The sequence below is a fragment of the Molossus molossus genome, unplaced genomic scaffold, assembly GCF_014108415.1.
Source record: "Molossus molossus isolate mMolMol1 unplaced genomic scaffold, mMolMol1.p scaffold_m16_p_18, whole genome shotgun sequence".
NCBI lineage: Eukaryota > Metazoa > Chordata > Mammalia > Chiroptera > Molossidae > Molossus > Molossus molossus.
In genome coordinates this window covers 65,317,596-65,344,441 of record NW_023425353.1, presented here as the reverse complement: position 1 = coordinate 65,344,441, position 26,846 = coordinate 65,317,596, and the positions used below count along the sequence as shown (strand labels likewise).

At 44.5% G+C, this 26,846-nt stretch overlaps 1 protein-coding gene across 1 annotated transcript in view; it reads right to left on the bottom strand.

Annotated features, from left to right (window-relative positions):
- Nucleotides 1–26,846, bottom strand: part of DOCK3 (dedicator of cytokinesis 3) — a 247,386-nt gene that overhangs the window by 31,292 nt on the left and 189,248 nt on the right. The window contains exons 23-36 of the mRNA XM_036267098.1: nucleotides 26,517–26,709; nucleotides 25,548–25,675; nucleotides 22,845–22,991; nucleotides 20,488–20,586; nucleotides 15,764–15,858; nucleotides 13,802–13,877; nucleotides 12,914–13,014; nucleotides 12,591–12,649; nucleotides 10,014–10,162; nucleotides 6,916–7,001; nucleotides 4,531–4,557; nucleotides 4,299–4,394; nucleotides 2,373–2,433; nucleotides 1,763–1,856 (exon numbers count right to left, since the gene is read on the bottom strand). Of these exons, the coding sequence (XP_036122991.1) occupies nucleotides 1,763–1,856; nucleotides 2,373–2,433; nucleotides 4,299–4,394; nucleotides 4,531–4,557; nucleotides 6,916–7,001; nucleotides 10,014–10,162; nucleotides 12,591–12,649; nucleotides 12,914–13,014; nucleotides 13,802–13,877; nucleotides 15,764–15,858; nucleotides 20,488–20,586; nucleotides 22,845–22,991; nucleotides 25,548–25,675; nucleotides 26,517–26,709 (1,411 nt within the window). The remainder of the gene's footprint in view (nucleotides 1–1,762; nucleotides 1,857–2,372; nucleotides 2,434–4,298; nucleotides 4,395–4,530; nucleotides 4,558–6,915; nucleotides 7,002–10,013; nucleotides 10,163–12,590; nucleotides 12,650–12,913; nucleotides 13,015–13,801; nucleotides 13,878–15,763; nucleotides 15,859–20,487; nucleotides 20,587–22,844; nucleotides 22,992–25,547; nucleotides 25,676–26,516; nucleotides 26,710–26,846) is intronic.

The following is a 26,846-nucleotide window of genomic DNA, read 5'->3' as shown; positions in this document are numbered from 1 at the left end:
TCTCTGCATAGCCCTGGGAATGACCCTTTCTCCTCATCTCTACTGTTTCTAAAAGGATCAGAGAGAGGAAGTATAAATGGTGATAAATGTGATGGGCCTGGAACAAGAAGCTCCATTCCTAGAGGAACGTAAAGCTGATGCTGGACCCAGGGCAGAGGCCCAGTGACACTTTACCCTACATGTGGAACAGTTAGAGGGGGTAATATATAACAGCAGCTAAAGACCATGGCTCCCTAAATTCCACGGAATGAATCATATCAAATTACAGCTGCTGCTCAGGATCCTCACTATATCATCTATTCTTTCCTGTTCTTTTTGCTCATTTTTAGTGGTTATTGGAAAGTTAATTAATTCTAGTTTTTGCCTGGCCTTCAAGGTACTACTCAGGTCTGAACTCCATGATTATGAAGAACCTCATTAATTATTTTGTGACCTACTTCCAGTTTTAGCCAGGCCCACTTGCTTGCAGAGACTCTCCAGGCTCTTCCTCATCCTTGCCTCTGCCTGTCCTCTGGCCACTGGACCCTCCTGCCCAGGGATGTACATGCCTCCTCCCTGGGTCTATGAGCCTGTCCTCTCTGGGGACAAGCCCCTGAGGCATTCAAGGCCTGCCTTTGAAGCTTAGGAAACAACATATTATTTTCAGATGTCATTCCCCAGGCCACGGAGATAGCCTCTACCCTCTCTCTGTCCAAACCCTGACCCAGCCTCTTGGTCATGGCCCTGTCCTCCAGTTTAGTAAATGTTGCTACTGATACATGGAATTTATCAGTCTATCATTCCGCTGCCCTCTTAGGGAGTAGCCGGGATCATGGGTGGGAGTGGATGCAGAGAATGGGAGGGCCAGCTCAGTCATCATTTACTTCTTGCCAAGCTGTGTAGTCAGAAAAGGTGGCATCTACGCCAAACACTCTTAATATCTAGAAATAAGAAAAAAAGGATTCTGTGTTTCAATAAATCCATGTACTTCTAGTAGCGTTTGTGGACAATAGCTTGAATTTCCTTATCTAGCACATGCATTTAAGTTTTATGGCTCAATGGCTGAGATGTAGTGGCTGATCACCACAGTAAAGAAGGTGGCTATTTGCGGGGAACAATGGCACAAGGTGATCAGACAGGACTCCTGACTCAGAGTAGGGCTCAGTAAACAGTGTGTGACAGGCACAATGAAATGCTTTTAAATGTATTCTGTTAGAAAAGACCATTGTAATGGATTAAATTGTAGATACAATGAAAGAACTTGTCAGAAAGCCCTCTCCATATTGTCCTTTGGGAGCTCAACGTGGCTGATGTGTAGTTGTAGGGGAAGAGCCTAGATGGCAAGTCAGGTCTACCATCAAATTCTAGAAGTCCAGGGGTAGGCACCTGTTCCTGTGTGAAGGCCTCACTTAATTCCAGCTGTGAAGGTACTCAGAAAGGCTCTATGTGTGAGGAGTGACAGTGAGCTCAGGATGCTCTGAACCTGGCACACCAGAATTTGGAAGTCACCCATGAGGCCTCAAAGGGGGGCATAGGAGGCAAGGAGAATGGAACAGCAGCCTCAGGCAACAGAGGACATGGCAGAGGCACAAGTGGAAGTTCGCCTGCTTTCTCCACCACATGTTACAAAGCAGTTGAGGGAAAGGAGTGAGGTGAGGGGCAGCAAGGCCCCAACACTCTGCTAAGATCTGGCAGACACCAGTCCAGAGCCATTCTCTGCCAGCTGTGCACATCCATCCAGTCTGTCCTCACTGGGAGGCATGGCTCTCCCTCTCCCACTCACCTGTGTAGTTCTCAGCCTGCAAATGCATGTCACAAAGCTTATGGATGTAGCGAATATACATCTCTTCTTTGTTAATCTCTGATTTGTAAAAATTCTGTAACAGAAAATGAAATACAGTTAACGATGAGAGAGACTGTGACCCGGGAGGCCATACCTGAGCTCCAGGCAGCTGGTCACACCCCTGGTATGCTGGGTAGGAGTGGGAGGGCAGGCTGTGGAGGCAGCTAACACCAGAAAGGGGAAGGACCCACTAGAAGGGACACTTGCTTGGGGTGGAGCCACTGGCAGATCTGCGGGAGCCTTGAGTAGTGAGACCGAGGAAGAGTGCCAGTGTAGACTGGGGATCAAAGCAGACTGGGAGTTAGGGTATGTCAGGGTTGGTGGGACCTAGTCAAGAGGCTAGGCTAGACCTCTGTCCAAAGAGAAGCTCATTTCATTCCTTTCCCAAGTGGGAATGAGACGGAAGAGGTGCAGATCTCCAAGATGCCAGTAATGGAACTGATGTCCTGACTCAAACTCTTAGGCTTACAGCCATGTACTGTAGGAACGCCAAGCCAAAGGACAGAAATGATTCTACAGGGCAGACAGGAGAAGAGCCATGTCCTCTTACCATTAGGTTAACTGTGCAGCCGATCTTCTTATTCTCTGTTTCCTCTCCTTTCATGCAATCCCTAGAAGGGAGACCGTAGATGAGTATCCCATGGCATGAAGCAGTGCCTCTGGGACACAAACAACTGTAGTGTTACTGAGGTATTAGTGTGATCCAACCCATGGGATGCTCTCCAACTAAAACTGCTTCCCCGATGCTTCCCCTGGAGGAGGAGCCAAGAAGACTCTCCTAAAAGAGGCTTTTAAAACATCTGGGTGTGGCTGTGTGCAGTGGGCTGGCTGTGCCTACACCAGTGGTTGGGCAGCCCTGTGTGACTCGAGGGGCCTGGGGAAAAAAGGCTCCATGACTTCTGGCTCCCTCTTCCAGGTGGAGATTACAACAGAGCCCCAAGGTCTTGGCAACCCCAGCTCTGTCCCTGTTGGTTCCAGGGCACTAAGAAAACCCTTCCAGGGCTTTGCTTCCTAATCTGGGAAATGTAGTTGCTACCAACAAGCATTTTTATATCTGACACAGAATGTCTGGGATTCATGAAAAAGTTGAAGACAGTAACTCAAGAGTTGAAGGGATACTTCTCTGAGTACCTAAGGTTCATGCCAGCATAAAACTCATACTATAGGTTTAAGTCATTCTGGAGTACAACCTATTGATTATTTGTGTGTGTGTCTGTGTATTAGCTTTACATATATATTATAAATATATATACATTAGCTTTAAATAGCTATTTTCTTAGTAAGTTCTTGTTGAACTAAACTGCTTTGGGATAGAAGACTTCCTTGGTTCCTGCATAATCTTTCAGTAAGTTTATCCAATCAGTCGATATGTACTATACACCTGCCAGGGACTATCAAGGCTCCAAGAAGGCCCACATATTAGGAGGGATCCCAGGAAGGCGCCGTGCTCTCTCTCTCTCTCCCCATTCCTCTCTCCCTCCCTCTCCATACCCGCTTTGGCCATCAGCAGATTCTTTTTCTTTTTCTTTTTTTATCCTCACCTGAGGACATTTTTTTCCACTTTTTGTTCAGATAGAGTGGGAGGGAGAGAGAGAGAGAGAAACATCAACGTGAAAGGGACACATCGAATTGCCGCTACCCACACGACCCAACCAGGGCCGGGGACAAACTACAACCAAGGCACATGCCCCCAGCGGGAACCGAACCCAGGTCTCTCTGGACCTCAGGCCGACACTTCAACCACTGAGCCAAACTGGCCAGGGCAGATTCTTTTTTTTTTTAATACTTTTTCATTACTTTATTTCTAATAGCCATTTTGACAGGTGTGAGGTGATATCGCATTATGGTTTTAATTTACATTTCTCTGATGATTAGTGATGTTGAGCATCTTTTTAAAAAATTTATTTATTTTTTTACTTATTAATTTGTTTTTGTTACAGATGCTTCTCATTTTTTCCCCATTGACACCCTCCTCCCCTTCCCCCCTCCCTCCCCCGCTTTGTCGTCTATGTTCATTGGTCATGCATACATGCATATAAGTTCTGTAATTTATCTCTTTTCCCCCCAATGCTCCCCTCCTCTGAGGCTTGTCAGTCTGTACCTCACCTCTATGTCTCTGGGTTAATTTTGTTCAGCAGTTTGTTTAGTTCATTATATTCCACAAATACGTGAGATCATGTGATATTTTTCTTTCTCCATCAGCAGATTCTTTGTGTGTGTGTGTGTGTGTGTGTGTGGTACGTGCCCCTAGCGGGAACTGAACCCAGGACACTCTGGTCCACAGACTGATGCTCAACCACTGAGCCAAACTGGCCAGGGCTCCATCAGCAGATTCTTAATGACTGGTGATGGCACCCAATACCAAAACAATCCCCCCCTGAAGGGCACATGGTTTCAGTTCTAAGGTCAAGGGATGTCCTTGCTAGAGAGAGTATCCTGACCAGAGAAGAGGTCAGGTAGGTGCCTGAGAAGATACCTGTAGTCAAGAAGGCGTTCCATGAGGCGGGTGACGGAGGTCACAAAGGAAATGCCAGTCTCACGCCATGTTTCCTGTTCAACTTTCTCCAACAGGCTATTTGTGGAAGCGTAAGGGAAACAAACACAATACACAATTCACGAGCATTCCCTGGGCACAGGAGTGAGATCCTAGAGCCCATGGGGCCTGTGATGGATCTGGAGACAGCAGACTTACCACACTGCAGTCTTACCTGGGGTAGGGCCCAAATAGCTGGGTTCTATTCCATGCAGCAGAAAGCAATGATAAGGCAATTACTGAATAAGCAACAACAAATAAACATATTTACCATTGCCCTGTACACGATCCTAAGAATGTCACTGAACTGAGGGAGGGGTTTCAAATCCCCAGCTCCTTTTGGTGTACACTGTGAGGTCTGTTGTGAAGAAGCAGCTGAGTAAGAGTTCCCTGAGGGCCGGGTCTGGCTTTGTGCACTGGCTGACTGTCTCAATCACTGCTCAGGTCCATCCTCAGCAAACATATAAATCAACCTTTTATGTACAAGTGAAAGATTCTTACCACTCTCTAGGGCCCAGCATGAGGCTCTCCAGGAGCTACACTTCGCCATCTCTACTATCAGGGCATGCTCCCATGCAAAATGTACCAGAGCCAGAGCTAAATGCCCAGGTCCTCTTCTCACTCGCCAGCCCCATGCTTCTGGTCCCTTAGGACAACCTCTGGCTTCTCTAAAGAGCTTGGCTTCTGAGATCCTCTGTCTTCCCATAGGTGTCTCCTGACTCCTTTCTATACTGTCCCTAGCTCCCTAAGGTCATGAAAAGTCACCTGGACTAGCAGGCCCAGTTAGGGGCACATCACTGGGGACTCACACCCACAGCCTGGCAGCTGTTAATGCTGCTTTGACGTTGACTATCTCCCCTGCACAGAGTGTAGAGCCTGAACCGAAACTTCTGGGAAAGTGAGGGTTTCCCATGTGACTAAAAGAGAAGGCAGTACTACTGGCTCTGGCCTATGACCCATGTGGATAAACCCACTGGGTCAGCATTCCCCAAATTGTGTTCTGTAGAGTTCTGCTGTCCTGGACGTCAGGGAGAGGTATTCTGTGAGCAAACAAGCATGGGAAGTGCTGATCACAACATCCTCCTTTTGCAGATTTTCACTTTTTTTTTGCACATTAAAGGCTTTAAGAAATTCTACAATTACAGAAGCCTGTTCAATTGAGTCTTTTCTAAACTGATCAGTCCATGACCCACTTTCCCCCACCCCAGAATACCTATCTATAATCTACCCCAAAACACAAATTAGGAAATGCTGCTCCATGTTATCAGTGGCTTTCAGTTCTCAGATATGATTTTGGAAGACTTTGTGAAACACTATTAGTAATTACAAGTTATTTTTATGCTTCTTCCTTTGTAGTAAAGTCATATGTTAGTTGCTTAGGAAGATATTTCTCTTCCTTACTTCCACAATTAGAAACAACAGCTTCAGCTGAAAGAGAAATACTAAAAGATGGATTCATTTTCACAAATTATAATTATTTAAATTTCAAATAAATTCACATTTTATTGTGTGACTCATCAAGGAACCAAGTGGGCATGGCAGAACAGAAAGACTTCCCTCTCTTAAAACCAGAAGATCTGGGCCCTCCCCCCAGAGCTGCTTCTCACTGGCTGTGCAGCCATGGGTGTGCTGATACTGCTCTGAGCTTAGTTTTATTGTCTCCATTAATCAGGATATTATCTGCCCTGCCTGCTGCACAGGTGTGTTGTGAGGATTAAACAGAAAATGTCGACACATTCTGTACAGTGTAAAGTTCTAAGCAAATGTATAGTATTATTACTGGAAAAGTGTGTTACAGGTTTATCTTCAAAATGGCACTAAAACAGAGAAAATCTCAAAGTTGGAAATGAGAGGGGAGGAGACTCTAGAGCTATAAATGTCTCAAGATTTTGTTTTTTAGAAAGACAAAATACCCAACACCACTGTCTGTCTGGGAGGACTGTGGCCCCAGTGAGTCCCTCCCTTTGAACTTAGCCCTGTGGCAAGTCCTGTAAGGCCTCTTGGTCTCCATGAACTCAAGACAGAAGCCATGAATGATGGGCTTGGGAGAACCCTTGATGTCACTCAGTACAACCACCCTGTTTTACAAACAGGGAAACTGGCCTGGTGAGGGTATATGACTTGTACAAGTCACAAAATCCATGTTAGTGTTTTTCAAGTTGACTGTACAATCTTACAAAGCAGAGAATTAATATCGCTTTTCAGCACCTCATTGAGTCCCCATGAGCTATTTGCCCAACAGGATACAGTGCATGCTATGAAGACATATAATGATCCTTTTCCTGAGGGCAAATGTAGGAGCTCAGAATGATCACCTGTCTCTGCCTCTTCAGTCAATTATTGCAACCTCTGAGAGAGCTTGCTGTCACAATGCCACTTTTTTTTTTATTCCCCAAACTGTGTTCTGTAGAGTCTGTGATCATTGCTACCACTAGGAACAACCCAAGTCTCTCCTGATACCCATTCTCTTAAGCCAGCCCAGCACAGCTGCACCCCTACCCTTCATTAGCCCTCTTCACACCCTTCCCCAATGTGGGTGCCTGGGACTGAAGCAGCTTACAGCAGGCCGAAGAGCTCCCTGTAGCTCTCGTCGCCTTTTCCTTCTGAAACCATGCTGTCCAGCTTGTCAATCAGCTCGGCCTCCACCTAGAGGGAAGCAGAGACTTTATAAACCGGAGCCCAACCCTGCGATAGATGAGGACAGTGGGGAACTGCTTCCTACTTTGCCCTTGCACCAAATAAATCCTAGGGAAGGCAGAATGTTACCTCCAGCCCTAAGAAACCACCCTGCCTTCTCCAGCCAGGAAGACCTCCCACTCCAGTGGTTTTTAAAAAAGTTGGAACTTAATAATTCTCTTTTCCCAGTCTAGGGGCAAAAAGCAAGAGCTCCCTGGACAGAAAGTATTTTGGATACAAAAAAGGCCATTGTTATAGGTTTTTCTTTCTTAAAAATATGTTCATTCAATTTGTATGTATAAAAAACATTTGGTTAGAATTTTACCCTTTAGTCAGCCAGTTACAAAGGAAGGAAGCTGGGGGTCTGACTGCCATTAGGCTGGGTTGAGGGAGATGGGTTTCCTTTGGAGATCCTCCTTCAGGAAAGAGGCTCCACTGTTTGTCCCCACAGGACCTGAACCCTTGGGCCATCACTGGGGTCCCTGCATTTGCTGGGTTCTTAAGCTGTAAGGGACAAGAGTGCATTTGTTACTGCTGCCTGCTGTTCTGCAAGGTGTTCAGTGTGCTCAGCCGCTTTTCTTTTTTTTTTATCCTCACCTGAGGACATTTTTTTTTTTCTTTTTCTATTTTTTGTTCAGATAGAGTGTGGGAGGGAGAGAGAGAGAGAGAGAGAAACATCGACGTGAAAGGGACACATCGAGTGGCTGCCACCCGCACGACCAACCAGGGCCGGGGACAAACTGCAACCGAGGTACGTGCCCTTAGCGGGAACCGAACCCGGGTCTCTCAGGACCGCAGGCCGACGCTCTAACCGCTGAGCCAAACCGGCCAGGGCTCAGCCGCTTTTCTAATAGGCTTTATTAGGGTTACTCTGAGGCAAGAAATTAGCTGTATATGATGTGAGATAAAATCTTTTAAACTCTTCATTAGCCTTGAAAATGTGGTATCGTGGTATTATTTATATAGGTATTTCATATAAACAAAATATGGCATGGTTATACTTAATAATTAACTATAACAGAAGCATTTTGTCTTTCCACATAGGGCCAAAGAGTCCTAAGGTAATGAAATAATAAAATAATTGAATTAGGAAATTCATTGAGGGCAATAATGGTTTCTGAGACCCCATTAGTAGAAAACAAGATGGTTTGGTATATGGCCGGGACAGGGACCGTCACACATTTATGTTTGTCCTGATAAGTCATCTGCTTAAATATACATTTCACAGGAAACAGCAAGTCTGAGACAAGGGGTCCTTAAGGATTGATGCCACCCAACTCTCTCTGTTGTCTCGGGTTAAGTAAAGTCAGGTAGAGCTGGCCTAGAAGCCAAAGGTAGCTCATTCCCAATTAAAATCTTGTCTTGTCTCACTTGATCAATCAGCTGGTCACAAGCCTCCCAAGGGAAGCAGGGTCTGTTTATAACAAGACATTTCCCTTCACACATGCAGGTACAGGTAGACTGTGCTTCCCCAGAACAGGGCAAAGGTGGGGAGGGGACCTGGAGCAGCAGAGATACAACAGTGCAAACATGGGTAGAGCAGTTCCCTAGAGTTCTCAAAATGGGTCCCTGGGCCAGTACCATCAATCACCAGGGATCTTGTTAGAAATGCAAATTCTCAGGCTCCCACCAGAAACTCAATGGGGAGACAGCAATCTGTATTTCTTTTTTTAAAAAATAATTGTCTTTATTGATTTTAGAGAGAGAGGAAGTGAGAGGGAGAGAGCAAGAAACGTCGGTGAGGGAGAACATCAATTGGCCATCTCCTGCATGCCCCCCACTGGGAATTGGGACCACAACCCAGACATGTGTCCTGACCAGGAATTGAACTGGCAACCTCTTGGTGCATGGGTCGATGCTCAACCACTGAGCCACAATGGCCAGACTAAATTGTTTTTTTAATTGATTTTTTTTAGAGAGAGAAGAAGGGCAAGAGAGATAGAAACATCAATGTGAGAGAGAAACATCGATTGGCCGCCTCCTTCATGCCCTCTACTGAGAACTGAGCCCGAAACTCGGGCATGTGCCCTGACCGGAAATTGAACCAGGATCTCTCAGTCCATGGACGACACTCAATCCACTGAGCCACACGGCTGGACAAACAAAGCAAATTTAAAAATTATTATTTGCCTGGTCTGTTCCTCACTGTTAAGAGTCACTCACTGTAAGACCACTGGATCATCCCAGAATCACAGAGTTGGTAGGGAGCTTAGTGCAAAAGTGGTACAGTCCCCAGGCCAATACAGAAATTCCCCTTAGAGGTCTCCTGGGAGCTCCTACTTGGGAACCACCAGCAAAGAAGAATTCCCAATCTCCCAAAGCAGACCAGCTCAGTGGACAATTCTTGTCGCTAGTAAGTTATTTCTTTTATTAGCTAAAATCGGCTCCCCTACCACTGACCCCTATGGGTCTTAGTCCCATTCCTTGAATATAGATATACGTATAGGCAGGGGCATCTCCTCCATCACAGGGATGGCAGAAGAACTGCATTGAAAGACAGCCTGAAGTCACTCAGTGAAAAGCCAAAGGTTTACACCTCCTAGAACCATTCCTCTGTATAGGAGTCTGTGAAATTCTGGGCTACCCCGAGCCATGAGAAATCATCTGGTCTGGGCTCTAGCCCTAGAAATGCTGGAACCTTGGGGACCCCCCAGAGAGGAAGAACAGCATGCTCCCAAGGCCCTCTCCTGGATTAAACTAGGAGGTTACAGTCTTAGTCATTCTCCCCTTGATCAGAAAGTTCCTTTCATATGATATTCATTCCTTTTCTCAGATTATTTTCTGGCCTCTAACTTTATGAGGAAAATCCACAAATCAGTTCTGGCCAGCAAGTAAGAGAAAAACCTTTTAATAGGATTCAAGATGGCCAAGCTACAACTCATCCCCACAGGAACCTCAGCCTGGCCATCTGAGTCACCTTCCTGGGCAGAAAAGGTTTATTTCAGAGGAGAGCACCCTGAACACTGCCAGGTGTCATCTTACCTGTTTGAAGTTGCCATTTTTTCTCTGCTCCCAGTCCATCATGTCATGAAAGATGGGAATCATGATATTCCGCACTTCTGGCTGTGGGACCAGTGTCACACCCAGAAAAGGACCAATCATTCCCGGAATAAAGTGGATCTTATGTTCACCTGAACAACAAAACCCAACAGATATATTAGTCTATGCTTGCTTTGCTCCTTCACGGAAGCTTCCCAAGTGGGGCCACAGCATGTGCTTTGATCTGCACTGGAAGCATCTGAGAACAAAGCAAGCTCTCCCCTATGCCTTTCTGAGACAGTCCCTCTCCTGGCTTTTTGGCATTCATGGATAAAATTGACCCAGCCCAGTTAAAACAGATGTTCAACAGGCACAAATTGCCATTCCAAAGAATTTACTGGGAAGTTCCCCTAACTACCTGAAAATCATTCTGAGGTCAAGGAACCGAGTTCACTACTCCAGACAGAACAGGATTTCTGAGTAACTTGTGATAGCTTCATATAGTCTGCTCATGACAGTTATTTAGCAAGAAAAAAAAAAACCCATCTAAACACACAAGGCACACTCCCTGGGTTTTCTACCTCTAGCTCAGAGGCAGTTTAGCGATGAGGATGTTCAATCCTTGGTCCAGTCACTAGAGGTCTGAAGTCCAGGGGCTTCTTCACTGCCTGTGTTCATGAATGCCTGAGGTCCCCTCATGAGTTATCAGGAGCCTCATGCACAGCCCTGCCTTACTCCCGTAGATTGGCTTAGAGACTCTCTCTGGGTGCCCCCCAGCCCCTAGTCTTCATATTGCATTTCTGATGGTAGAACTGCATCTACTCAGACCACAGGATAAGTTGCCCTCTGTACATTCCCCGACTGGGGATCAAACCTGCAACACAGATACATGCCCTGACCAGGAATTGAACCAGCAACCCTTTGGTGCATGGGATGACACTCGACCAAATGAACCACTCTGGCCGGGCATCCAACCTTTTTAATGAGGCCGTTTCATGGGAAGTGGGTGATGTGGGTTTCCCTGCAATTGGCCTGATCTGGGACATGGTCCCAGAAGCCAGGGTCAGTCCTGAGGACCATGAACAGAACTTTTCTCTTCTTTGCAATGGTGAAACAGAGTGAACCATCTGCCAGAGCCTTCAGTCCTTCAGATTCTAAGGAGGAGAGACAAACTGCGGGCTTGTAATAATGCCTGCTATAGCAAAGTAAAATAAACGCTTGAGGACCAGAAAATGCCATTTCCACCAAAAACAACAAGAAAAGATTGGCTTTATTAGGCAAATTTGGCATCATTTTAAATTTCTTCTATTTATTTATTTATTTATTTTTAATCCTCACCCGAGGACATTTTTCCATATTTTGTTTAGATAGAGTGGGAGGGAGAGAGGGAGAAAGAAACATTGGCGTGAAAGGGACACTTTGAGTGGCTGCCACCCGCACGACCCAACCAGGGCCAGGGACAAACTGCAACCGAGGTACATGCCCTTAGCGGTAACCAAACCTGGGTCTCTCTGGACCGCAGGCCGACGCTCTAACCGCTAAGCCAAACTGGCCAGGGCAATTTCTTCTTTTTAAACAGCTTATTTAAGGATAAAATGTTAGCCCTGAGGTTGATTCTGGTGTTTGGTGCACCTGCTAGTTCATTGTGTTCCTGGGAATTTTAGAGTCTACACCCAAACTGTGCTGGATGCAGGAAGTAAGAGTACTGAAGATAAAAAGGCTGGTTGGGGAAATGCATCTCCACTCATGGGTAGACGGCCCTAGTGTTTGCTGGTAGGACATTGCTTGTTCTTCTAATGTTTGAGACTGGGATGGTTAATGAAGGACTATAATATTTTATGACCATTATTCCTAAGGCTTCAGAACCATGAGCTTAGTTGAAAGCAGACTTTGCTAGGAAGAGCAACAACAGCTTCTCTAGCACTCTGACAGGCTACTAAAAGCCTCCAGTACCAAAGGATGGCTGACCTAGCCACCAGGGCAATCCAAGTATGCTACCCCAAACCCTCAAAATTTTAGATCCAAAGCAGTGGATATTAGAGAAACTGTAAAGAGAAGTTATCAAAAGAAAGGAAACTAAAACCAATCTCACCTAAGGGCTGAAATTTCCTTCTTACATTCAATTTTCATGCAATTGGATGTCAGGAATGTGATCTGCATGCCTGAATTCCAGAAACCCAAGAAGTGTTTCAGTCTTTATTAACAGGCATAGCTGCCTTTGCTCATGTGCAATATCCAGACTGGGACACAAAGAGCAGAGAGGATCTTACAGGCATGAGTTCTCAAACTGGAAAGAACTACTGGAGCCCTCATCTTCCTTTTTTTTCCTTTTGACTTTTAGTTCTCAAAAAAGGAATTGTGAATATGTATAACTGGGGTCTTATTTCTCAGCCTAACTCTCCTGCCACAGGCTTGGTGCACACGTGCTACACTATCCATATGAGGTGTTATGTTAAAGACATGTGAAGATTTCTTGGGTCTAAATTAACATTCTTAAAGCCTGGTGGAAGTTATTAGTCTTGTCACTTTTTATTTGGATATGCAATATGTAGAAGGGACAAATAAGGAAAAAGGACCTACCCAAATTCTGCCACATGCTGAAGAGTTCATAAGCCATCATCACACGCATATCCCCATACCTGGAAACAGTAACACAGGAGAGCCAATTAGTGGAAGAAGGTTCAGGAATACAAGGCTACAAACCCAATGAGGCCAGTACTTCAGCACTATTTCTAATGTTTCCCAAAATACTAAGTCATCTGGCTCTCAACGACACTCTCTCACTTGGCTCCTTGGGAAGCAAGCTCAGTGAGAACCTTGCGGACTTCTGACAGAGCCTTCCAAGGAAACACAACCCCATCTGGGCATGTGGCAAGGAGGTGAATAAGAGACATATGTCTTACTTATCTAGAATCTTCTTCCTCTTGGCTGAAGTGATGATTTCTAGCTGGAGGCTTGGTTGATTTATGAACAGAACTGCCAGGCTAAAATAAGAATTCCACACCTAGAGAGACAGAAAAAGAAAACATGACAGCCCGAGTCTGTAACCTTGCAAGGACAGATTCTAAATATATGCATGTAGCACAGAATTTATTTTACAACTTTAAGATCTTCATTTTTTTTTCTTTTAAAATATCTTTGCAAATAAGACTTTATTTTTTTCTTTCTTGACTCCTCTGAAGTCAACAGTGTTAATTCTGGACTAGGAAGCATACTCATGGATGTCTGGCTCCCAGTACCTCCCAAAGTAGAGCTCGCTCTAGGTGATATATTCTAGTCACTATCAAGCTTGGAAGCTATTTGATACTATGAACATGTTAATAATAAAAAAAAATCAGTGAGCCCTAGCCGGTTTGGCTCAGCGGTTGGAGCGTCCGCCAGCGGTCTGGAGAGACCCGGGTTCGGTTCCCCCGAAGGGCACATACCTTGGTTGCAGTTTGTCCCCGGCCCTGGTTGGTCGTGCAGGTGGCAGCCACTCGATGTGTCCCTTTCACATCAATGTTTCTCTCTCTCTCTCTTCTTCTCTCTCCCTCCCACTCTATCTGTACAAAAAATGGAAAAATGTCCTCAGGTGAGGATAAAAAAAAAAAATCAGTGAGCTTGCTCCAGTCCCCAAGTTGACACCTAGCCGAGTCTTTCTCAAATTCCTGATCTACAAAATTGTAAGCAAAAGACAATGGTTGTTTTAAGTAAAAAACAAACAAACAAACAAACAAAAAAAAACCAGTGTGCTTGGTTTTTGGCTTTCTAGTGTTTTTACAAAGATAGTGATGGGTCTCAGGAGCTCCTACCTTAAAGTCGAAGTCTGTCTCTGTGAAATTCTTGTGCAGTGCAGAAGACAGGTACTGGACAGTGGTGACTATAATACTGTAATAAGGGAACAAGGCGTTGGCAGGGTTAAAAGACTAACAATGGCACCTGATAGCTTAGCATCAACTATCTATGGTCTGTGTGCAAACTTAGTGAGTACAACATGCTCTCATATAAGATGTGACTATAGAGGAAAGAGATCGGTGATACAAATCCCCCAGAAAACCAGTCTTGGAGAAATGTCCCATTGTTGGCAGAACAGCACAGAACATTAGTGGGTTCTAGATTCAGCTCTACCACTATCTGCCTTGGCACTATTTCTTTCTGGGCCCCCGTTTCCTTGCTATAAAAGGGGGCAGATGGGCTTGATGGTTCTTTAAAGTTTCTTCCAGTTCAAAGAGTGATTCTAGTATTTTGGGGACTTTTGGGTAATAAACATATATTATGACCACCAGAGGACTTAGAGCATAATTTTATTGTTTTACATGATAATTGGGGTTTCTAGCTATTAAATATGAACGCTGTCATATACTATTATTTTCATCTGTAAGTCCTTTGATTCCAGCCTTTGGTTTAGAATGTCACTCTCAGTTTTAGCCTGGGCACTTATAAGGGGTGATGAGAGGCTGGCTTGCTGGAACCAAGGGCACAGGTTGAGGTACAGAGGAAGTGAAGTGAAAAAGGCAGGTAAGGGTTTGATTATAGAGGGCCTTGGCTGCCTGACAAAGGAGTTGATTTTTAGCAACCACCACCGGGGCTTTGATGCAGGAGAGGGGCAAGGCAAAAACTGCATTAGAGAGACTAATTCACCAGCAGAGGGGGTGCTGAATTTGAAAGGTAAAAGCCTTAAAAGAAGAGGCTGCTCTTGCAGGATGGGCTGGGGATCCTGAGGTGCTCTGAGTAGAGCTGAGAGGCAGAAACAAGAGGGAGTCAAATGGAAAATCTACTATTTGAAGAAATATCTGTGTAACTTTGTTTACAACCATTCTCCTGCTCTGTTCTATATAAAACGTTTGCAGTTTTGGGAAAGAAAAAAAATGGACACTATGGCAGGTACAAAGTGGAAAGACCATGCTGATACCTTGCTAATATAACTAACATAAATAATTTTACTATATACTTCGTAATGCCAATATAAAAGGCAGATCAGCAGGAGGAGGCAGTGGGCTATAGAGTAGTAGCCAACTGGCCTTCTCCTGAGTGCAGGGAGCCCAGGTGAGGCAGCACCTCAACTCCTGCATCACTTGTCTGGTTTGTCAATTAGAAGCACAGCCTAGAAATATAAACAGGGCAGGCAGTTTGGGACCAGTTTTAGTGTGAATGCTGTGGCCAGAGTCAGAAGTGGTCAGAGTCTCATAGTCATGTCTCAGGTGGGTAATTAGCACTACCTGTGGGAGGCAAGCAGTGTCTGGCAGACAACACAAACCAAATCAAGAGGAGGGCTTGGGATGCTGCATGAAACTAGAGACCCACAGAAGCCAATAGGCCACAAAACAGGCCTATTGCAGGATGGGCTGGGGATCCTGAGGTGCTCTGAGTAGAGCTGAGAGGCAGAAACAAGAGGGAGTCAAATGGAAAATCTACTATTTGAAGAAATATCTGTGTAACTTTGTTTACAACCAAAGAAGGAATCTTCTCTGGGTATTATATTTCACATCGGTGATGCGTCCTTTTCTAGCCTTATCATGACATCATTTGCCAGGCACCTAGGCTCCATTATTTTATTGTAACTATCTTTGACTCTTTCTTTCTTTGAACTTATGGTAAATGGTCAAGTCCTGCTGATTGTGCCTTAAACATTTTTTTTCACATTTATCATCTCCTCTCTGTCCCTATGGCCTTCGTCTTGACCCCTTTCTTGCTTTCTCTCTTGCACATACATGCACTCTCCTTAGTCTGAGAACAACTCAGTGGATGCTAGTACAGGGCCCTTCCACACTCACTTGCTTGTGAGAAGTCTCATCACCATCCAGTCCCGAGGAAAGACACTCATTTTCATCAGGTTCCGGAACACACAGAAAATCTTCAGCAGGAATTCCTGAAATGAAAAGAAATCTGACATGACATACCCCCACTACCACTGCAGCACTTTTCCTCTGCGGGGCTCACCTGACCTCTAGACCACGAGAATGGGTCAGACCAGTGGGCTAGATTCTGGTTCCCTTCATGATTTGCTTCTCTCTTAGAGAATGAGTTCTAGGCACTCTTAAAGGTCAGATATGAGAGCAGATCCAAACTGGGTAGAACAGAAGCAGCCCAGTGCGTAAAGCCCAAAGCCTAGGGAAGGCTAGAATGCAGATGAACTGGTATCCAACTGAGTCTGTGGGTCTCATTCTTTGGGTCATGGCCCCTGAGCATTTAATTTTAGCATCTGCTTTATTGGATGTTAAGAACACATGAACAGGAGATGCACTTTAGGAATAGCAGAGTAAAAACCTAAAAAATGTGTTCCTCCAAGAAAGCAATGGAACAGTGGCAATGACTGGTTAATCAAAGGTGTACAATAATCCAAAGACTGTTATTAAAAAAAAAAAAAGGTTGACTCTCAGTAGGAACAGTGAGCTTCATTGTGTTGTAACTTTCCCATCCCTACCCCCTCTCTCCCTACCTCCATGGTAGCTTTGAAAACAAGCAGCTACAGAACCACGGTAGTAGTGAAAACCAGCAGCCTAGCAGTCACTGAAGGGACAAAATGATTTTGGAGCTACTGAAAAAGTGCTATTCCTAGAGAATTGTTACCTTTTTTCTGGTTAATCCTCACCCAAGGATATTTCTCCACTGATTTTTAGATAGAGTGGGAGGGAGGGAGGGAGGGAGAGAGTCAGAAAGAGAGAGAGAGAAAGTCATCAATTGGTTGCTTCCTACACGACCTCTGACCAGGGCCAGGGATCAAATCTACAACCCAGGTATGTGTCCTTGACTTGGGATCAAACCTGTGACCCTTTGGTCTGTGGGCCAATGTTCTAACCACCGAGCCAAACCAGCCAGGGCCAGAGAATCATTACTTTTTGATCTACTTGGTAGTCACCTAGGAAAGCCTTATTCAGAGGAATTATTTGACCTGACTCAGAGCACACTCAGTGAGAAAAGCCTTATCACTAGAGCATTTGTTGGGGAGAAAAATCAGTCATATTAATTTAACATCTCAGCTACATAAAGCAGCCATATCAGTTGGGGCAAACAAGATAATGCCCACAACACTTAAAAGAAAAACTGGGGGCCCTGACCAAGTGGCTCAATTGGTTGGAGCATCGTCCCATACACCAAAAGGTAGCAGGTTTGATTCCTGGTCAGGGCACATATGTAGGTTGAAGGTTTGATCCCTGGAGGGGGCACCTACGAGAAACAAGGGATCAATGTTTCCCTCTCACATATATGTTTCACTCTCTCTCCCTTCCTCTCTCTCTAAAATTTATAAACATATCCTCTGGTGAGGATAAAAAAAGAAAAGAAAAATCTGGGGAATGAGGTATCCATAGGGGTCACTGAAAAGCTCTGGCATATTCCTGGGAATCTAAAAGGTCATACATGTGTACAGGGCTGTACACATTCCCAGGAAAGACCTAAGAAACCTAGTATCTCTGGCCAATTCTGAGGCTCTATGTAGGTGGGAAGTGATAGTTAAGGCAGTAATGTAAAATGCAAGAGCACTGACAGCAAGTCTCAACACACACACACACACTTTACTAAGTGTGGAAGACTTATTGATATAAGGCATTTAAGGAAATTTCTGTCCAGTTATTAGTTGATCACCAAGCTAACTGAATGAAGACTTCAGTGGCTGCACACAACAAAGAATACAGACATTTAAAAGTTATTCCAGGAAAGTCACTAAAGAAGCAAACAAACATCTTTATCATCAACAAAATAACAAAAGCAACAACAACAAAACCTGGGGATGTGTGTGTGTGCATTGTGTGTGGGGGGGATCCGATTTCCAGAGTTGCCACATTACTTAAATTGTCTAGTTTTAAACAAAAATATTATAAGATGAGAAATAAAACAGAAAAGTGTGGCCCATACACAAGAAAAAAGGAAGTCAAGAGAAACTTTCCCCGAGGTTGCTCAGATGTTAGACTCACTAGGAAAAGACTTGAAATCAGCTGTTATAAATATGTTCAAAGAACTAAAGGAAAGTATAAGAGGAATACCAAACAAAATATCAATTAAATAGATGGATATTATTTAAAAAGCATCATATAAATTCTAAAGTTGAAAAGTATCATAACTGAAATAAAAATTTCAGTGGAGGGGCTCATTAGAAGATTTGAATTGGCAGAAGAAAGAATAAGAGAATTTATAGATAGGGCAATTAAGATTATCCAGAGGAACAGAAAGAAGAAAAATAAACAGAGCATCAGAGACCTGTGGGACACAATCAAGTGTACAAACATATAGATAATAGTGTCAGAAAGAGAGGAGAGATAAAGAGGAAGAAATAGTAAATAAATATTTGAAGAAACATTAGCCCAAACTTCTCAAATGTACTGAAAAAAACCCTTTAATCTACATATCCAAGCAGCTCAATGAACTCTAGCCTTTTACCACCCTGTGAGAAGACTGGGGGCTACTCTCCGGAGAACTTGAACACTGAAAATCTGTCCTTAAGGATACAGCAACAGTTGAGGGCTGAGGTACCAAAATGAAAATAGGAATTGACAGAAAGTTTACCTGCTGAACTGGAAGACTCCCAGCCTCCTTTTCCTATTTGGTTTCCCAATGCTGGTGGGCTATACAATCCCTAGGAGTGGTAAAGGATTCCTCTTTGAGGAAACAGGCACATCCAAGACAGTAGGCTAACAGACAGAGGACTTAGAGGATGTTCAGACTAAATGGCCAGACCCTCTTCAGTCATTTACAGGGAAGCCTACTATAGACAAGCCCTGTAGACACAAAGAACTATCAGTACCAAAGGACCTCGTTTTTGGTCACAAACTGACATCCAGGAGTCTACATACTGGAGGAAAGTCTCTAACATGAAAGAAAGAGACTGAAACAAGTAAAACCAGGGCAAGTCTCCAGAGGAATAATAAAAATGACCTGACAGTAGTTGTCAAATTTGACCATGAGGAAAGTTGGAAAAAGAGGTATATTATAGAGATGACAGAAAAAGCAAGAAATCCTAGCCAGATCTAAAAGTTAAAAGAAAACAAAACCAAGCAAATAACAAGAGGCAATTAATTCCAGGAAAACAAAGAGTTTCACAAGAAAAGAAGTGTGACAGCACAGCTCTTGGCTCACCACAGCACTCAGACCTACCTAGCTGTGTTGTAATAAAGAGAGTGGATACCAAATTAAACAAAAATGTATGTTGGAAAAATGAGAGGAAGGACATGTATGTGTGAGAGGAATGATTCATGAAAATCATCCTCATTTTCCATGGGAAGAAGAAAGTAGGTAATAACTAACAATTAAAATTAAAAAATGGCAGTAAAAGCTACTTGAACAGCAAAAGAGTTTCAAATGGCTGCCTTTGGGGAGTAGTGACTGGACGTGGGTCAGGCTGAGCCAGGGAACCACTGTTTTATGTTGTAAGATTTATAGTATGCTTTGGCTTTTAAAATTATGTATACATATTGCTGTGATAAAAATAAACATTTAATTAAAAACTAAGAGAATGATACTAGCCTGAGCTTCTGCGAATCTGTTAGTATAATACACACACACACATCCTAGATAAAAAATAATCTAGAATAGCTAAGACTGGATTCTCAGGCTCCATATCCCAGCTCAAGCATTGCTTGACCTGAATATGAGCTCTGGGCTCTGGTTAACTTTTGGTTCACTTCAAGAGCTGTCAAGTTCATTTCTCTGAGAAGATAGGCTGGCCTCACTGTAGCAAGTTAAAGATAACAATTTGCAGAGATCATGTCTGGGGAAAGGCAGGCAGGATCAATACCAGAAAGTGACAACGGGTCCTTAATAACTGATAGAGTATGATTAAGAAAGATCACACAAATGAAATACAATGTAATGTATTACTTTAAAATGCAAGTGACTTGGCTCTGAATGCAGGAAAAGCAAAGACCTAAAGTTTGCAATAGTTCCTTTATCCAGAGATGAACTAAGTATGTATGTTCTAATGCAAAGACACAAGCCCCAGAAGCCTGTCAGCAGCTGACACCACGTGAAGCTTGGGAATGTTCTACTGTTTGGATCATGGGCCCATTTCTCTGCGCTATCTGCCTCTCAGTGCTCTGGATCCAGAGTCTGGCAGCCAATGGACAGTGCTCACTTCTGCTCTCTATGGGTATCTTCCAGAAATACACTTTAATGAGGAAAAGTTGTCACCATTATTATTATAGTTATTAAACAGTGAAGCCAGGTCTACAGGGGCAAAATATAAGGCTTAAGAAAGGCAGGAGTTCTGGTTTGCTGCCAACAAGTGTGGCCCAGAGTAGCTTCCCATAAAGGCACATGGTCACAAGGTTGCTATCAGTCAGGGAAAACCTGCCAATATCACTGGGGTCTGGCTGTATGGGAACACAGCCAGCTTGCAGCTTCTGAAAGCCTTACAGACAGCTGTAAAGTGGGTCTGGTGAATCTTACACCCCTGGCTGCCCTGGTCTGGTCATTTACACTTGTCCCCTGGCAGGGCAAAAGCACCTGGGCAGTCATAGCCACATGCCTACTTCCCTGGGTGAAAGGTAAATGCTTTGCTTCCTACCTTGAGTTCATCTTTACTCTGAAAGTTGTCCAGGAGGTGCTGGTAATGGGTGTCACACATCTGGCGGAGCAGCGAGAGAAGGCAGGACACATACTCACCCTGGGGAAACCCAAAAAACACTTAGCACAGACAATTACAAGGGGTATGTTCCCCCAATCCACAGAGGGCAAGGACAGAAGGAAGGGTCTGAGATGGCCCCCAATGATCATGAAAGGGAAGGTGATAACTCTGGCCCTAACAATGAGTTTTCTGCTATAGGAGGCCTGGAGGGCTTGGGAGTTTTAATAAAATTTTTGCAGCATGGGGCTAGTTGAAAAACCTTAACCTATAATAAAGAAGTACTGCAAAGTGAGACAGATATTTAAGTTTTTTTTTCATAGAAAAGTTTTGGCTACATAGCCCTTTGTCACTGTATGAGTCCAGAGCACCATAGTGAAGTCAGGGTATTCAGCCTTCTTTGGACAAAATTTGGACTCTGCCCATCTTGCTGGGTCCTTCTACAAGGATCTCCAAAGCTGACATGTGGTTAGTGAACCAGGCAACTGGAACACAGTAGGTCAACATAACTGTCTGGAAAGTACAGGAATAAAAACTGACCTGTATGAGAAGATAAGCTATGGGCTTTAAGACAAGTGAAAATTTAAAAAAATGAGTCCTTAAATTTTCTTCAAATTTCAACTGGAGTACGTGGAAGAAAACCCTACTTTATTTTATTTATTTATTTATTTATTTTAGCCTCACCCGAGGACATTTTTCCATTTTTTGTACTGATAGAGTGGGAGGGAGAAAGAGGAAGAGAGAGAGAGACAGAGAAACATCGACGTGAAAGGGACACATCGAGTGGCTGCCATCCACATGACCAACCAGGGCCGGGGACAAACTGCAACCGAGGTACGTGCCCTTAGCGGGAACCGAACCCGGGTCTCTCCAGACCGCAGGCCGACGCTCTAACCACTGAACCAAACCGGCCAGGGCAGAAAACCCTACTTTAAAGACTTCCACCATCTCACGGCAATTTTTGGCACTGGGCAGCTGGGCACGGCCTCCTCTTGGATGACTGCCTCCTCAGAAAAAAATGGAGGAAAATGACTTCATTTGGACAATTTTCAAATCTTTTAAACTCACTGGAATTTGACAACAGTTTTTTAGTTTCTCAAATCTTGTTCAGACCCAGAAAATTATTATACATATATGTATGTAAGATATATATATATATATGCACATGAACCTCAGTTTTATCTAAAAAATGAGAATAAGCCAAAATTCATAGATTTGTTGTAAGGTCAGATGAATGTACATAAAGCATTTGAGTAAAAGGTCTAGTACATATAGACATGCTCAATAAACTATAATTATCATCATCTTCATTAAATCTATATAAAATAAAATGCTTTGTAAGTATTGCTAATAAATGAGTTAATATTTGTAAAGGGCGTACAGCAGGGTCTGGCCCACAGTAAACACTGTGTCATTGCTAGTTAGAATGGGTTACCAGGACATGCCAGGGTGCTTGTGTGTTTACCTACAGTGAGAGCGCCCTCAACAGGAGCTCCTAAGGGAGCAGATACACTTTCCAAGCCCAATGCTCCAGAACACATGCCTGCTCTCTGCTCTCCCTGGCATGTGGAGCTTGGCCTACTTCCATAGAGGATGTTCTTCAAAGAGAACACTGTACTCTCCCACCTGCTGACTGAAAGATTCCATGCAATGTTTATCATGTTCCAACACCAAGGCTAAGAAGTTCACTCTGGGTATAGGAGAGGGGACTCTAGGGGATGCCTTCTGCCCCTCCTGAGAGGTTTTCCCTGTCTGTTCCTCTTCTAATTAGATCATGGGAGATAACTGTCCAGTAATGCCAGTGCAATTCTATCTCATCACATTTTTCCTGAGGCTAGACATTAAGATGCAAACACCGTAAGACAAAAGCAACTAACCTGTAGATTCAAGCAAATTCTGAGAAAATTATTCTGCCATGTACATCATTTAGAAGAGCCTATTCCTAAAAGGAACAGTCTATTTTCCACCTTCAACTTCTTACCACAACTTACTACATCTCTATTGCATTACAATTATAGGAAATGACTTGGCTCAAAGGCAAAAGCCAACGAAGACAGCGTGCAGGGAAACAGGACAAGACACATTTCCTAAATCTGCCCTAAAGTGGACTTCTGGGATTATGAACTTAGAGATTTCAGAGTGGAGATGGGAATCAGAATGGAGGAGGGAAGATGACAGCATGCTGACAACCATGCAGGAGGGAGGCTGAGATGAGGGTGGCGTGTGGTGAGGTGGGGGTTGGTGTGGAGGAGCCCCAGGTTAGAAAAGAAAGCAAGGAAACCTGAATGTTAGTTACTAACAGTGATCTCGGCTGTGCACTGCGGGCACCGCTGCCCTCTTACCGCCTCCTGAGCGTGCGATTTGCTCATGATGGTGAGCAGAGTCTGCAAGAGCACGTCCAGGAGGCTCTCCACCATCATCTCTACCTCCTCCATGACATCTGCCTCCTGGAGCGAGCAGTAAGAGAGCACACCATTAGCATCAGGCCAAGCTGACGTGCAGCTGGCAGTACTTACGAAGTCAGCCACCTCGGGACTGGTCTTCGGACTGAATTCTCAACACAGCTCTCAGCCTCACTAGCATGCAGTGTCAAGAAACCTGGGGAGACGGCTCTGAGAGGGGGTGAGGAACACCTGTCGCTGATGCTCCAGTATGGTGGCTGAGCCTCACCCTAACCCAGCACCACCTGACACCTACAATTCTGAAATGCAGGCATATACATTAATTTCAGTATACAGGACAGAAGTGAAGGTCCTGAGTTAAATGTCAGGAGAAAGCACAACACTGCTGACTTACACTGAGAAGATGGTAAAGTATTCACACCACAGGGTGTGGGTACAGCGCCCTCACCATTGCTACTGCACACAGAAGTATCTTAGTCTTTCTGAAGACTTTTCTTCTCAGGGTTTTCTCTCTGGGTGATTTCAATATTTACCAGCCCTGTCTGCTGCCTAGGTATGCCTGGGTCCCACTTCTAGCTCCTCAGCAATGGGTGGCTGGTCCACTTGAAGGACTCTGGCCTCACAGAAACACAGAGCATGCCTCCTCTCTAAGGGCTGCTGCCCAGCCATGAGGCTCTGAACTCAGGAAGAGTCTGTGCTATCCTTTTATAGACTCTCACATTCAATATGAATCCTGTAGCTTAATTTTAATGATCTCACAAAGATTTCCCAATGGCCCCTTATCCAGCCTCTTTATGTTATTACTGGTCCAAATGTTCATCTGTCCATCCATCTAGCAATCCATCATTCCTTAAGCATTTATCATATACCAGTCACTGAGAACCTGAGTATACAAAGGTGAACGAGGAAGATAATATCTCTGCTCTCATGGAGCTTCAATTTCCTTCATCCTCTATCTGTCTATTCGATACAATTACACCCTGCCTCATTCCATATGAAGAATTTGAGCAGCTCTTGGGCCCAAAGTTGTTTCTCATCTGCTGAACCAATTGTAACACTCTTACCTGTGACGCCTCTTTGAGTAGTTGTAAGCAACTAACTGCACCCGACTCTAGCCCACAAATACAACCAGACCACCTCTTTCAGTTTTTTATCTTTTCCCATTCCTCCTCTTCCCTTTCGTTTATCCTTCAATCTTTCTCCTTTTTTAGCAATAAGCCTCCCACCCCCTCAAGTCTGACTTTGGGTTACTAGTAGACCTTAAGCACCTCGTGTTGCCTCTCTAAGGCCTGGTGGGAAGGAGAGCTGCCAGGCCTTGCCTAGAGCCAAGAGCAAACAATAGGGCCACTACAACTCTCACAGTGGCTCTGCCAAACTGGGCCCCATCACCAGATGGTACTTTAAGTCTGGACACCAGAGCACCCTGTTGGGTCCCTGTATCGTGCTCAAACCAAGCAACTCTTTTTGGCACCTCTCCTGGTCCACATAGCCTAATCTTGAATATTCTTATCACCTGCCTACTGGCCTTCATTTTCTTTCTTCTTTTTTTTTGTATCCTCACCCAAGGACATTTTTTGATATTTTGTTCAGATAGAGTGGGAGGGAGAGAGAGAGAGAGAAACATCGATGTGAAAGGGACACATCAAGTAGTTGCCACCGGCACAACCCAACCAGGGCTGGGGACACACTGCAACTGAGGTACGTGCCCTTAGCGGGAACCGAACCTGGGTCTCTCGGGACCGCAGGCTGACGCTCTAACCGCTGAGCCAAACCGGCCAGAGCTGGCCTTCATTTTCAATGCACTTGAAATTTTATTCTCCAGGAACCTTACCTCATCTTAATAAGATGGTGTAATAAAACCTCATTCTTGTTCTTATTTCATTATATTTTCCTATATTTTCTAAATTTTCTATTAAAAATGTATGTTTCTTCTATTATCATAAATACATAAAGTAAACATCATTAAAATAAATTATACATGCCTGATACATGTCTTTCCTTCCCTTCCTACCATAGATTTCTTTTTAAAAGAAAATATAAAGAAGAAAAAAGGCAAAGCATTACTAGTTGAAACCTCACCCCTAAAGCACCATCCCATGAGGCTCAGAGCTCCTGTGGACAACATTTATCTCTCATACATCCTGACCTCATCTGGCACAGGACAGGGATGCCATATGGGTGGAATCAAGCTGCCAGGAAACTGACAGAGAAAGTCTGAATGAGCAAGCTGCCTCTCAGCTTGCCTGCCCCTACTCTGTTCATGCTTGAGCATCCTCAGAACACCCCCAGGGACACAGAATTAACACCTTTGACAGAAACAGAACATGGCACAGGATTGGGCTTTCTGGTACTACAGGTAAGTACATTTCTGGGTGGATTCAGGTAGATTTATGGCAATGAAACTTAAAAAGAGCAAGACCGTGTTGTGTTGAGAAGCCTGCTGGGCACACACAGGCCTCCATTCACTCGGGTACCTTGCTGTCACTGATGAAAGCTTCTCTGACTGAGAAGTGTACAAAGCAATCTTTGTTGGTCTGCCTCTGGCTAGAGTAACACCAGTCTGGGGCAGAGCTGAGGGGGGAGTAGGTGTGGGGCCACTACCAGAGAGCTGGTCTTGACAATTGAGAAGATGCTGCCAAGAATCCCTGAGCAGATGAGCAACTCTTTCTGCTGTCTCAGGTGAAGGTGAATGTGATGGAGAACCACAGGAAGCAGGATGCGGCGGGATTCTGGAAGAGAAAACACAAGGTGAAGGAGCCCTTCAGAAGAGAACGAGCCACCTCCGGAAGCTAGTGGCACTGTGGGCTTAGCTGGTATCAGAGTAGGAGGGGCTGAGGCTGAAGCAAAGCTAGAGGCCACCCCCTTCCCTTTTGTGGGCCTACAAGCCCACTTTCTGGGCATTATAAGACATCCCACAGCATTATCCTTCCACTTTGCTTTCCTTCTTTCTTAGGTCAAGACTTAGTACCTATGGCATTTTGTGTGGGATGAATGTTAAGACACTGCTTCCAAATGAAATATCTTTAATGACGAGTCTAAATGGTTTAGCTTACAGTGAAATGACACACCAATGCTATGAGCTGCAGTGACTGAACTTGCACACTTGATATGGATTGTAAATGGTCCCTCTTCAAAATACCCTGGCTAAGTGTCCTGGCACTTACAACCCCAGCATTTACTCTGTGGCAGTCATTAGGCCCGCCCATTTCCCCCTCAGGCTTGTGGGATGCTAGGTGTGACCACAGCAATGAACACAAAAGAAAGCAGGGCTTTTGTCACAAGCCTTTGATAATTACCTAACCCTTATTACCAATCCTACTTTCCTTTTCTCCTCAATGTTACCCAAATAGCATTGCTCTGCAGGCCATGTCATGTGCGTCTCTAGGAATAAACTGTGAGTGAGGCAGTAGTTCTATGTCTTGTCTGCATTCTCGAACATAGTTTACCGAAGAGTCTGCATTTTAAGGGCCACTGGCTTCTTGCATGATAGTTGGTAAAACTGATCCTTTGATTACCACTTGGCTAGCACCCTGAAAAGGTGAGTGTGACTCTCATTCCAACTTGATTTACCTGAGAAAGAAAACAGGCGGCTGTCCACAGTCCTGGCGATGGACTGCAACTTCACCACATCCATTGACTGCCCGATGTGTACAGTGCTAGGCATGCTCCCCAGAGTCCCTCTCACAAACTCTGCCACCTCCTGCACGGTGAACATTTGTAGCAGCTCATCAAAAATGGTTGGGAAAGAATTGAGGAGTGCAGCCTGAAAATGCAAGTGAAGCTGTGGTTAGCTCAGAGGTAGGTATGTATCTACCTTGCATGCTCAGACCAAGATATAAGGTGGAGAGAGGTTGAGAAGGCACTGCAGGCCCTGCTGTGGGTAAGCTCCTCCCTGGCCAT